Source organism: Acartia tonsa, chromosome 6, assembly GCF_053477335.1.
Source record: "Acartia tonsa isolate MP-2025a chromosome 6, ASM5347733v1, whole genome shotgun sequence".
Lineage (NCBI taxonomy): Eukaryota > Metazoa > Arthropoda > Copepoda > Calanoida > Acartiidae > Acartia > Acartia tonsa.
This window is the reverse complement of record NC_137265.1, coordinates 42,894,432-42,908,246: the sequence shown is the minus strand read 5'-3', so window position 1 is coordinate 42,908,246 and position 13,815 is coordinate 42,894,432. Positions and strand designations below refer to the sequence as shown.

Sequence of the window (13,815 nt, the reverse complement as noted above, 5' to 3'; positions counted from 1 at the left end):
GGCCTGTGGGCAGTATTGTATCGGGTGCGCTTTCACTTCTGCAGATTTTTTAAATTTTCAAAATGCGCAATGTCATGTAGATTATAGGGGGTGTTCAATAACGAAACAAAATAAAGGGAAAAGGGCAGTTTGTTTTGTTGTAATAAAAAGCTGTTTTGATGATTTGCTAATATGATAAAATTTGAGGAATTGAAAGCACACCTATTGTATTGTTGTCCAGAAGGACTTGGTTTCAAAGTTGAGTGTGCTAAACCAACATTTACAAAGGAACCCGGTATTAGTGTCGGACTGATTATGACGTAACAAAAAAAATTAGCCAATGAGAGGACATTATTGACCAATGGTAAAATTCATAGTAGCCTCTCATTGGCAAATTTTTTTTTGTTACGTCATAATCAGTCCGACACTAATACCGGGTTCTTTACAAAGTAAACTTTTATAAGACGTGGAAAAACTAAAAATGCAATAATAAAGAATTGAATTCTTAATGAGAATAGAATCGTTGTATTTAGAAAATCCACAAATAAGATGCTTTTAAATGCTTAATATTTAAAGGCTTGCGAAATTATAGGGTGTTCCCCTCCCCTCAAGCCAAGAAATTGGGGGGACCTGCTACACCCCTTTTTCAGACTTTTTATAGCTCACACCCCATGTTTCGCGCCTATTAGATTTTTTAAGGACTTAGTTCTTTCTCCTTTACAAGAATTGGTTTCTTGTCCCCAACTGTAACCAAACCGAGATCATATTTACTAAATATGCCGAATTTAAGTAATATAAATAAGTAAAAATTATTGACTTATTAAATTTAAGGTTATTGAAATATATTTTATCTATATTTAATTTTAAGATGCCTTTTCTTATCACAATTTTTTCCGTTGTCTTCCACAAAAACTAATATAAATTGATATTTATCCCCTCCGATGATAAACAAAATAACAAATTATTTAGATTAAAACAGATTGAAGAGATCAATATAAAATTAAAAACTCAATAAAAGTCTTTAAAGTCCTTCATTGGCAAAACCATAAAGAAACACTTATTTTTTTTTGACATTTTTACTTATTCTTTAATCCTGTTTTCTTAGTAAATATTTATTAATTTGGCCTTTTCTTTCTTCAAGGATGGTATGCAATTATTTTCGCATAATTACAAAAATTGCAATAAAAAATAAAATAACAATTAAAATTCATTAAATTTAAAGATAATTGAAAGCTAGTGGCAGTCTGTTCTCTTGGGTATATTTAGATAATTTAAAACAACAATATTTTCTTGTGTGAACGAAAGCCCACCCTCAAGGATAAATTTAATCGTCTAAACATTATGCGCTACTAATTCCACGCAAAAGAAGTGTTCTTTCATTTTTACAAAAAAATATTTTTTTTTTAAATCTGAAGGAACAGTAATTTCTTACTGTAAAAAGATTATAACAAAAATTCAGTAAAAAAAGACCAGTAGAAAACTTTATATGCAATAACAACTTTTTCAGAGATCTTTCAATCATAAAAAAGCCATTCTTAAAAATTTGGCTAAACATACTTTTTTGGCAGTTTTGCAGAAACTGTGCGAAATTTTTCTGTTGGTGACCTTAGAGGATTTTTGTTTAAGCAATTACTTACATGTAAATAAATCATATATTGCACATTGTAAATAAAGAGAGAGAGGGGTGGGGGGAGAGAGATGAACTTTTAATGATTCTTCCATCCAAAGTTTATATAAACTCTTTCTATGTCATGTTAGATAGGCTAAAATTGTTGAAGTTAAATAGTGGCTTGCCCAGGGTTTATATAGAGGGGGTGTAAACCTTGAGGAGATGAAAAGACACGCCTTTACAAACCCCTTTCTAAATGTAACAATATAACGTTATCCAAACGTTTCCTTTAATAATTTTTGATCTACCAAAGGTGTATTTTGTTTACCTACTTTTTATTTTTACAATGAATTAGTTTTTCGATTTTCAGCTTGGAGGCATTATGCTGTCATAAAATAACAATAGTTTTAGTTTCTAAAAGTGATCTTAGCTGAAATATTGATTGACGTAGTAGATGCTCTTTAACCATCTACTTGACACAATTCTAATAATGACATGGTGTAAACTTTAAAATGTAATTTTAGGACGTATTCAAAGAGAAAGATTTAATTTGTTTGTTTTCCAACATGGGTTGTGCAATACTTTTGTGTGCGCGAAAGGTGTACAATCAATGCCGCTAATAAATAATTCCACAAAATTGCATCCGCAAAATGTTACAAAAGAACCAGGGAGGGATATAATTGTTAATTACACTGGTACCAAAGTTTTTTTTTATCTTATTCGATCGAATATTTTGATTGGTTGGTTCCAATCTAGTAGTGTCCAAATTTTAAACCAATATTCTTAATCTACAGGAAGGGTTACTTTGTTTGTCATTATCAGTGATTTATATCATTGTTGAATGTGAGTAATATTAATTTATTATTAAATGTATTTGCGACTTTGACAGCATTTGGCAATTACTTTCATGTTGTTAGTTAATTTTTAAAACAAGTATTTTGCAAAGAGGATTGTACACCTTGTGTGAAGTATTGCTAAATGCGGTTTTTGCATGTTTTTTCTTTACTAAGTAAATTAAAAGGTGTGTATTCCCTTCTGCACATGTATTTTTATCATCGAAGTAGAGTTTACGCCCCTGGATTCTAGGAGCTCTGTATTCGAAGATAGAGATAAATAAATAAATAGCCTAAAATCACCTCAGAACAAGCTTCCCAATAAGTTCAGTAGTTATCAAATCCTAAGCTACAGAAAAAAAACTTACCACTAAATAATAGAATAATCATATTATTAAAACATCACAAAATAACCCTTTTGCTTTGCTCCCCCCGCCCCCCTCTTATAATTTTTATGTGAATTTTATGCTATTGTAAAATACTTTGTTTCCGAATGTCTTAAGCGAAAGTGAATACACACCAAGTTGAAACTTCTTGTAACCAAACTTGATAAGAAGACAAGGACAATAATGTCTAGAAGTAGCGTAGTAGTAATATGCATGCAATAGTGAAGAAGAATACATGCTTTGTCAATAAATCACTAAACAAGACAATGCAGATAAATCAAATTTATGTAATTAACTTTTAAAATCCATCTAAAACCAAGGAAGATTGAATCCCTAATTTTGAAGTGACTTTGCTACAGTGTTATTGCCTATTTGAATAAACATGGAATTTTGTTGTCAATTTTTGGTGGTCAGGACAGACAAAATATCGACCTGACATAATATTGACTGACACTCATTTTTTCGACTATATATATTACTTAATATGAAAGTGAATTCAAGTATGGCTTCCAAACCGATTAATGTCCGCTGGTTTAAAACCGGCTCTTAGCCATACTAAAAAATCATGTAAAGCATAGTAATAGAGACAGCTTCCACGAATATTAAAGCGGTTAGCTATCTAAATTACGTTGCGATTGATCCTTATAATAAAGTAACAGGTTTTGTGTTTGTCTGTAACGAAGGATCTCGCTAACAACTGAACCAATCGGGTTCTCTTTAACAGGGTAGCTTCTCATAGGTCCCGGGAAGGTTTATGACTATTTTGGGGGAGGGTCCCTTGAGGCCTTTAGGGGCGCTAGTAATTATTAATGTTATATCTACATACTGCATGCAGATATATAATAAATACACGAAATAACCTTCTATAAATCTTTTACTTTTAATTATTTTTCAAAATTTTACCTTGCTCTGCTTATCTCTTTGGGATAAGGGATGTACCAGATAAGATTTGTCGAAAAAAAAGATTTATTTGAAAAGAAATTTTTAGCCAGTTGTATTGTATTTATTACTTAGCAGCTACTAACCTAGATGTCACAAGGGGCATTTGAGGGAAAATAAGGGGGAGTAAAATGAAAAATGGGAAATTATCTTTTAAATTGTCGATTTTTTTAAAGGAATCGTCCCTAAAACTAGTTTAAAAAAAACTTCCTTGGGCTCAAAAGAAACTTTACTTTAAAGGAGAACCATATATGTCCTTAGCTAGACACAGACATCCTATAATCCTTTTACTTTTAAACTGATTTTTGTTGTAAAAAAAAACATTGTTGAACACTCCTGACCCCTGGTTTGTTGTTTCTTGCTGTGAAGATGAATTGTTAAAACAATTATTATAATTAAATCTTTATTGTTTCTGACAATATAGCAACCTTAACATTTTCTTTCAACATATTATTATAACAAGGACGACAACATCCATAAGTAATGAAGCACAAAAAATATCGATGGGCCATATGGATAATGGTTATTTATCGCATCGTATTATAGACAGCTTTCCACAGATATTAAAAGAAAAATTTTTTATTATGAAAACCAGTTTTGTTAGCCCCGAGAGGCAGGATGTCCGGGTTAACAATCTGGTATCAACTTTATAATATTTATTTTAATTTTCGTGGAAAATTGCCTGTAATACGATGCTGTACATGAATTGTGGCTGTGAACCGGTTCTAATCCAGCGTATATTAAGAGGTTTTGAAGCCATACTGGAAAGTTAGTTACAAAGCAGATTTTCAGTAGTCATAAAATAGTGAGAGAGAAAAATAGAGAATTAACACATATTTATGTATTTTGTAGCATGATCGACAGACCTACGGATAAAATTTGATGGAGATTGATAAAGGGAATCTAAAAAAATATTCAGACGTCAATAAAACTAAATTTTTCTAATTTGTTAAGGTGGTATCATAGCGCTTGGAGTTTTTGGAGGATTTGTTTTCCTAGCGGCCATAATTACAACTATAGTCATACTTATCAGAAGGTAAGATTTGTATTCCTAGCGGCCATAATTACAACTATAGTCATACTTATCAGAAGGTAAGATTTGTTTTCCTAGCGGCCATAATTACAACTATAGTCATACTTATCAGAAGGTAAGATTTGTTTTCCTAGCGGCCATAATTACAACTATAGTCATACTTATCAGAAGGTAAGATTTGTTTTCCTAGCGGACATAATTACAACTATAGTCATACTTATCAGAAGGTAAGATTTGTTTTCCTAGCGGCCATAATTACAACTATAGTCATACTTATCAGAAGGTAAGATTTGTTTTCCTAGCGGCCATAATTACAACTATAGTCATACTTATCAGAAGGTAAGATTTGTTTTCCTAGCGGCCATAATTACAACTATAGTCATACTTATCAGAAGGTAAGATTTGTTTTCCTAGCGGCCATAATTACAACTATAGTCATACTTATCAGAAGGTAAGATTTGTTTTCCTAGCGGCCATAATTACAACTATAGTCATACTTATCAGAAGGTAAGATTTGTTTTCCTAGCGGCCATAATTACAACTATAGTCATACTTATCAGGAGGTAAGATTTTAAAAACTAAGTTATTTAATGGTTTTATATTTATGTATTAGTTATGATCAAAATAAGTACTAAAGTAGAAAGGACAATGGACTATGAAAGATACTTTCCCTAAAGAATATAAACTTAATCTGTAATTAGTAAGCTAAAATGCATTTTTGGATAAGGTTGCATTAGTTTTTAACTTTTCTACCAATGATTTTAATCTACAAATAGGGTGATTTTGTTTATCAGTATGTTATAGCGTCCATTATACAATTCTAGTTTCTCTGCTAAACGATTTGTTTGTCATCAATTGGGAAGTAAATCAATTTCTAGTCCATTGTCTTAATATTAAGATCACTAACTTACATCAAACTCATTTTCTACTTCCATAACTTCATTTTATTAAAAGAACGTGTCCTAACTTTAGTGATTTTTAACCCAATCGTGACGAGCTCCCAAAGTTCAAAGTTTTTGATTCACCGGGGTTTAACAAAATAGATTTTTTTCTCAATAATTACTTAACAGAATTCAAAAAGTAAGGTGTCAAATTAAAGATCTTACTATTTTTGTTCATAATAGCAATTTTCTTCTTTTTTGTTGCTTTTTAGTACCTTAAACCCAACTTATTTTTTTATTTAAATTTTTCCAAAAATAAGAGGTCTACAAAAAACGATTGCATATCTAAATTCTATGGATCATTTTACATCTACTACTTACTAAATGCACCGACTAGCTATTTTATTTAAATCACAAAAGTTAGGACACGTTCTTTTATGGAATTACTTTGATAGCTTTAGATTGATAAGTTTTTATGAAAATTTATATTTCTTAAGAGGTAGTTTAAAAGGACTCTCCACAGAAAAATCAACTTTGGATTTTTGAAAATCTAACCTGAAATTATTATTCTCTGTTCAATTTTAAGCATTTTTTGTTTTTGTGGCATCGCGATCGAAGCCCTTTGAAATTTTTTACCTCCTTTAAGTGAATCCTCCCGCCATTTAATTTGTGCTGCTTTAGTGATTTTTAGCTTCTATGTTGCCGCATTCATCGCCCTTCTCCGCCACTACTCCGCTATTCATTGCTGTATGTCGCGGTTCAATACATGCTCCCCTCTCCCTTGTTCAGAAATTAAATGGAGGCTGGGGGGTGTTGTGTATAGCGACGTACGCAATGTATAGCGGAGTAGCGGCGGAGAAGGGCGATGAATGCGGCAACTGTGGCAAAAGATAGTTATATTTGGTGGAGGCGAACACAAAATGGAGGCGGCAGGATTGTCCAGTCAAGGAAGAGGATAAATCGTAGAGCGGCCGGTTGCAATGGAGCAAATGTTCTTTAGCGGCAAACATATATTGAGTGGAGGAAAGTGTAGTATATATTGTTATAGCGGCAGTACAAATAGGCGGCGGACAAAATTTTCAAAGGGCTTCGATCGCGATGCCACAAAAACAAAAAATGCCTAAAATTGAACAGAGAATAATAGTTTCAGGTTAGATTTTCAAAAATCCAAAGTTGATTTTTCTGTGGAGAGTCCTTTTAAGAGGTAATTTTTAGGACTTCTAATCTCTTGTAAAATATAGCCTTCTTCTTTTTAAACTATCTTTTTTCTTTGATTAATTGGGGAAAAAGTTAGCTTATCGGTATTTGTCTTCTTTATCTATCCTTTTATAAATTTCTAAATTGCATGAATTTAAAAAAATAGGAAATTTTAGTAATTTCTTTAACAGGTAGAAAGTATGGTTTAGCTTAGGTTAGATATACCGGGTATTTGGGATTTGGAACAGTATTTTTAAAGCATGGTATTGTTAAATGTTTTATTTGGGCTAAAACTAACTATATTCAAACACATTTCCATATTATTTCTGATACTTTGAAAATAAGATGAAGGTATTTATTTGAAAAGTACAGTCAAACGGCAAGTTACACATAATAAGAACTTGTATAGAAAGAATCTTTCAATAAAAAATTTACTATGGAGGGAGGGGACATTGGGCTCAATCTTATAAACAAGCTCTCATATTTGCTGACTTTCAACTTTGGGTGTTTTTATCAAATCTTGGATGGTTGTTCCAAACTAGCAGTTTTTTAAACTTATAACCAAAAATTTTAATCTACAGAAGAGTTAATTTTCATTGAGGAAGTAAATCAATTGATCGCCCATTGTCTTATACATTGGTATAACCAAGGAAGCAACGTGCTAAAAAGTCCAATTTAAGTTTAACGCGCGTTTTCTCAGGCCTTCCCTCACTGAGCATTATTAAATTTTGTCTAGCAAAGACGTAAAAAATGCAAGATTTCTAATTTTCAAATTGATACCTCTTTTGTTTTCGTTCAAATCATTAATATTTTTAAATTATCTAACTATATTTTGTTGTACATATACATTTAATGTGAATATTTCAAGGATTTTCATGTATAAAATATGTATTTGCATATTGTTAACTTGTGTTACAGCCAACAGATGGGGTAACATGTTGTATGTTTTTATGACTGATGCCGACGTCTAGGTGTTTTCCCTCAAAATACTTATCGAGTATTGTAACGTAATTGTTTAAGAAATTGAAATAAAGTAGGGGTTATTTTTTTCCTATTAGTGTTATTTAACAAATTTTGCAAAAAGATTCCTATAATAGTTATTTCTCGCATCGTATTATAAACGGCTTTCCGCGGAAATAGAATGTAGAAAAAAAAACTGGTTTTAATCTTATGATTGTACATTTTCATATTCGTAGAAAGCTGGATATAATATGATGCTAGACATAGTTTTTTCGTATGGATGAGAACCGGTTTCTATCCACCGGATTCGAATGAATACGAGAAAAATAAATAACAAATTTTGAAAGTATTTGATAACTATCCGAAAGCCTATTTAAAATAAAAATTAAAACATTTTTTAAGCTTTTTTCAAACTTAATTTTCCATATTTCATATATTTATAATAAAATCAGATAAATATTTTTTTTTAAATACCTAGCTTATTTTAAAGTAAATAAACAAAAAATGGTGAAAAAGTGCTTGAAAATAACAAAGAAGAAGTTCAATGTTTTTAAAAAAATTTTAAAACTAAATGCTGAATAATATCTTAAATCCCTTAAAGTTTAATTATGTCCATGAACATTATGAATTTTCAAATTTTATTACTTACAAAAAGCCAATATATTTATTTTCGCAGTCACTGTTTATCTGTACCAATGCATTGTAGGTTTAATGAGCTTCGCCTTTTAGGACGTTGTCATCCTTCTAAATAATTTTTATTTTATACTTATATCCTAAAGCAGATATCAACACTAAAGAGAACAACATTATTGTTCACACAACGACAAAAAGATCATTTAACAAAAACTAAAAAACATGGATGCATTTTCTTGAAGATAAAACGTTAGATTTAGAATTGGTGGTGCTTCATCTCAAAGTGCCTTTTAAGCATAGAAACTCTTTCTAGCGGGGTTACTTAGTACCTAATTTAACTTAACCTAACCTGACACTTTATCCCCCATCCCTTTTAAGAAAAAGGGTGGGGGTTCTTGTACAACTAGGCACTTTGAGAAAAAACCGCCCAATAGTCTTTATCGTTTATGGTAAAATGAAAAATTAAAGGTTTAATTCCAGTTTGTCGTATACGATATCTTACTTACTATACAGACTGACGGACAATCATCATATTACCTACTTATATAAAAAGAAATTGTCATCCATATCCCTGTAGTATTAACTGGCAGCAAATAAAGGAACATGTTTATCTCTTTCTTTTTTCAACAACAGATGGTATGTTTTCATGTTTTGAGTTAGTTTCTTCAACATTTTTAAAAGCGAAGCTTTTCTAATATTAGGGTCGGTCCGTCCGTACGTCCGTCCGAGATAGTTAGCTTTTATTCGTTGATTTAAGCATGTTAGAATTGTCCTATCGATTTCAAACTTTGCATCGTGATTTCTGTAGTAGTTAGGTACGATTTAGAAAGTGTAGCAACTCTTTAATCATTACCAGAATGTCCGTACGTCCATTTTAAACATGTTGATTTTTCTACTTTTTTAACAACAAATTTTTATATGATCTATTTATCCGTTTGATCTGATATTTGGTATATTGATTCCTGGGACAACAAAGAACAATATTTTAAGCGAAGCAACTCTATAATCAAGCCCTAAAGATGTAAGTATGTCCATAAACATTATCCTGTATCAAGCAGTTTTTCAACAAATTTACTTACAATTTTGCTTCGAATCTTATACTTTTATGTTCTGATTATTCAGTTCAGACACTATACAAGTATTAATGTCCGTTTGTCCTACCGTTTCAGTGCTTCGCTTTTATGGATGTTGTCATCCTTGTTAATGGTTTACTCAGTGTTAGTATAGTATACAAAGCATGGGCGTTCGCAGGAGGGGAGGGTATAGTCCGCCCTCCAACTTTCGCTGATGCAATGCAAAGTAATATACAAACAAACTATCTCCCCCCCCTCATTTTTAAAAATTTATTTCTAAATGTGGGGGGGGGGGGAGGGTCTGGCTTATGTGCTCGAGTTATTCATTTTGGGGTAACCTCCCCTCAAATAGTTATAAATTATTATTTTTTCTAAAGATATCGACGGAAAGGTGATTATTATCTAGAAGCAAACATTTCAAATTATTTACATTAAAGTAAGTTTTAGCAAATCAGAAGAAGGGATATTTTATCTGAAGAAATTATAATTTGCCCCAAATTTCCATGTTATTGTATTATATTTTATGCATAGAAATAAACATTTAATATTGATCAATAAAATGCAGTAAATTTTTACCTGTATGTGACAAAAGTGAAGTTTTGGGGCAAAATACTTTTCTTATTATAAAATAACCCTTAACTAGGGATGGGGCAGATATTCTGAAAATAAAATTGCTAAAATAAGAATCAGTGTTTCTTACATTTTCCCGTATTTTAAGAATTCTGTTATGTCTCCAATTTTTCTTTTCCTGATTTTTTTGGTGAATATTTGTCCCTTTCTAGATGAGCAATGAATAGCACCCACAATAGTGAATGTCACCAATGAGGGAGGGGACATTGGGGTGTAAGTTACACTGGAACCCATTGTTTTATAATCAGGTTGGCTCAGAAACTTTGAGTACTTTTACTAAATTTTTATTGTTTAGTTCAAAAATATTAATGTTCAAATGTCTCAACCAATAATTTAAACCTACCAAAGGGTTAACTTGTTTATAATCTTTTGGGATGTATATTGATTTGTCAATTTATCGTCCACTGGCTTATCCTTTAAGATCCCTGGAATGTCACCAACAATGAAGTCATGTACATTTATTCTGAGGATAAGTTATCAGTCATCTTTAATTATTTCAGAATATTTGTTCCTTACACTTTTCACCTAAAACACTGTCAAGGGCAAAAAGACGTTATTAATTGTTTTAAGCACGTTTAAGATATTCTGCTAGAGAAATATCCCTTCTAGACAAAAAAAAGCTATTAAAAAAATTAATGAATTTCTTGCGTCAATTATTCCAATTCAAATTGAATAACTAGTTTTGGCTTTTTTGGTAAACCATAATTTCTTCACTTTTAAAAATATTTTACAATTTATCGTGGGGGAGGGGGGTGTAAAGGGGGGGGGGCAGTATGGCACAATATAATGAAGGTATTATATTCACCCACCTGACAGAGTATTACGCAATGTTTAACACAGAATATTCAAAATAGCCTTTAACAAAAAGTAAATCATTGATTTAGAATAACATCCAGATCTAACGAAAAACTATGCTGTTTTAAACTTTTCCGTTTAAACAAGAATTTTTTTTAATGTTTTAATTATCTTTTGTTTATAACAATTACAGCTTACCAAAACTTTGTACACCAACCAACATTCAAAACCTGATGACTCAATAAAGGTTACAATAAAACGAGCAGAAAAGTTAGGGGCAAAATGGTTTTTCTTTGTGCTCAAAATTTCTGGTATATAAGATTTTGTTTACACTTTTTAGACTGCATTTTTTTATATATTTTGAACCAGTCTAGTAAATAAAATGGTATAGTGTATATATGCAAATAATTGTACGGGGCCATATGAGCTCAGTAATACTCTATAAACATAACACCTGACACCACAACCTGTAGGCCTATACACTCACACACACACACACACACACACACACACACAATCACATACACACACACAATCACACACACACAAACTGACTAACACAGACATACACACACTCAAACTGACTCAAAACCATTATTGTCGATAAGTCAACGTAATTGTTAGCCCTAATTGATCGTCTAAAAAGGTTTATAAGCAATTTTTAAAAAAACCATCTTGAAAACAGACACTTATGCTGAGGGATAAAAAAGTTACAAAAGTATTGAACTAATTAACCAGAGGATTCCCCAAAGTAAAATTTCAGAAGCCAATTTTATACAGCAGTAATAGTTATTTATCGCATCGTATTATAGACAGATTTCCATGAAAATTGTCTGTAATACAATGCTCTACATTATTATTCAGTATTGCTAAGAACCGGTTCCTATCTAGCAGATATTAATAGGTTTTAAAGCCACACTGAAAAACACATTAGCCCAATTCAAAAAGAAAAAGGGAAGTGTAATGAAATGAAATCGTAAGAGAAGTGAATTTTGAAGGATCGGGGAAGAGAAGGAGAAGGAACCTCGTAAAAGTGTATGACTATGACGTCAGAAAAAATTAACAATTAACCAATGAGAAGCCAGTATTCACTGTAATTGACCAATGGTAAAATATATAGCGATCTCTCATTGGTTAATTGTTAATTTTTTCTGACGTCATAGTCAGACACTTTTACGAGGTTCAAGGAGAAGGTACAGAAAGACAGGCATAAACACAAACGCTTATGATAGAGAAGCTTCGCTTCTAAAAATATGTTTTAATTAAAAGTAAAAATGATTGTACTCGTTAAAATATTAATATTTTGAGGCCATATGTTTTTCAAGGTCATCTTCTATATCAACATATCAACTTCAAGATTTAATCAGATAGGTTTAATAGAAATAACCAACGTTTTTTATTGAAAATGTCTGTATCTATGTATGTCTGACTGTCTGTAACTTTATTTTCATAAATCTTGTTTCACTTTTAAGTTAAAGGTTCGAAATCTAGCAAAAGTTACGGGTTTAGTTTTTGAGCTGTTGCCTTTTTTAATTCAAAGAATAAAATCAAATTTAAACTTGCTTTTTTCAGTATGGCTCTAAAACCAATTATTTTAAGCCATACTGAAAAATCATGCAAAGCATTGCATTATAGACAATTTTCCACGAATATTAAAATCAAAATAATAAAATTAATACCTTCAGCCCCTCTTTGCTGACATAACATGTTTTTTATTTTAATATATGTGGAAACCTGTCTAAGATAGGATGAGATAAATAACTATTATTTCATTATGGCATTTTTTGGCTTTATATAAAGTTTATTTCCCAAATGAAAGTAAAAGTTAGATAAATGATCTAGATTTTGGTATTGTATAACACTTGTGTTTTTTTTGTATAATTATACACTTTTTTGCTTAACTAGACATTTTTACAAATCAGTTTTTTCCTTCCTTGTGGTTTGGAATTTGTATGAAAATGAAAGTGAGAACAAATGTTTGGAATGTCCAGGGATAAGGGATATAGTATCTGAAGAAAAACTATTAACATATCAATTTACTTTTTAACTTTAAGGTTTTATAGTTGAAATACTTTAATAGTTATTTATCGCATTATAGACGGCTATCCCGCGGATATTAAAATGGAAAATTATAATTATCGGGTATCAATTTCATGATTTTCTTATTTCAATATTTGTAGAAAATTGTCTGTAATACGATGCTATACATGGTTTTTCAAAATGGCTGAGAACCGGTTTAATCCAGCTGATCATCTGTTTGGAAGCCACACACTTGAAGAGTTTTAAATATTTAACTCCTAGAATTTTAAATGTAACATTTTTTAAAGCGTCCTAGCTACTCTATAATTAAAGCAGTTAGATTTTAGAAGTTTTAGAGAAAATGTAAGACAATCATACCAAGATGCATAAGGCGTATATGTAAATATCTTTTTTTTTTGTAGTAATTGCTGTACATAAAAGTAATTTAGGTTATTTTATCTACTGACTTTGATTTTAGAGGCTACTGAAGTTGCCTTGAAGCAAATTTTGTTGCGGCTGCCGAATCTTACATTTTATTTCTTGTGATTTTAGTGGACAGCGGTCTGCAAGTTTCAGCCCTGGCGGCCGATACCATTCCAGATTTTTCACCATGCTAACACTGCCGTTTCCAGACCAGCCGGTGGGCCGTCGGAATATCAACGCCGACTTTATGGCAGGCCGGCGGGCGGGCGGCAGGGTTTTACAGCCGCCGGGCCATGGACAGGGCTCCAGTCAGGGTTCCAGTCCTGCCTCTACTACAGCTATTTTTAGACATAGATAGTTTTTTAGTGTGATTTTTTTCAGTGTTTTGATGCATGATTTGTATATTTTTGTTAAATGTACCATAA

The 13,815-nt window shown here is 31.5% G+C and overlaps 1 protein-coding gene across 1 annotated transcript in view; it reads left to right on the top strand.

Annotated features, from left to right (window-relative positions):
• Window positions 1-13,815, top strand: part of LOC145322721 (uncharacterized) — a 51,263-nt gene that overhangs the window by 35,618 nt on the left and 1,830 nt on the right. The window contains exon 17 of the mRNA XM_080164952.1: window positions 4,701-4,782. Coding sequence (XP_080021078.1) covers window positions 4,701-4,782 — 82 coding nt within the window. The remainder of the gene's footprint in view (window positions 1-4,700; window positions 4,783-13,815) is intronic.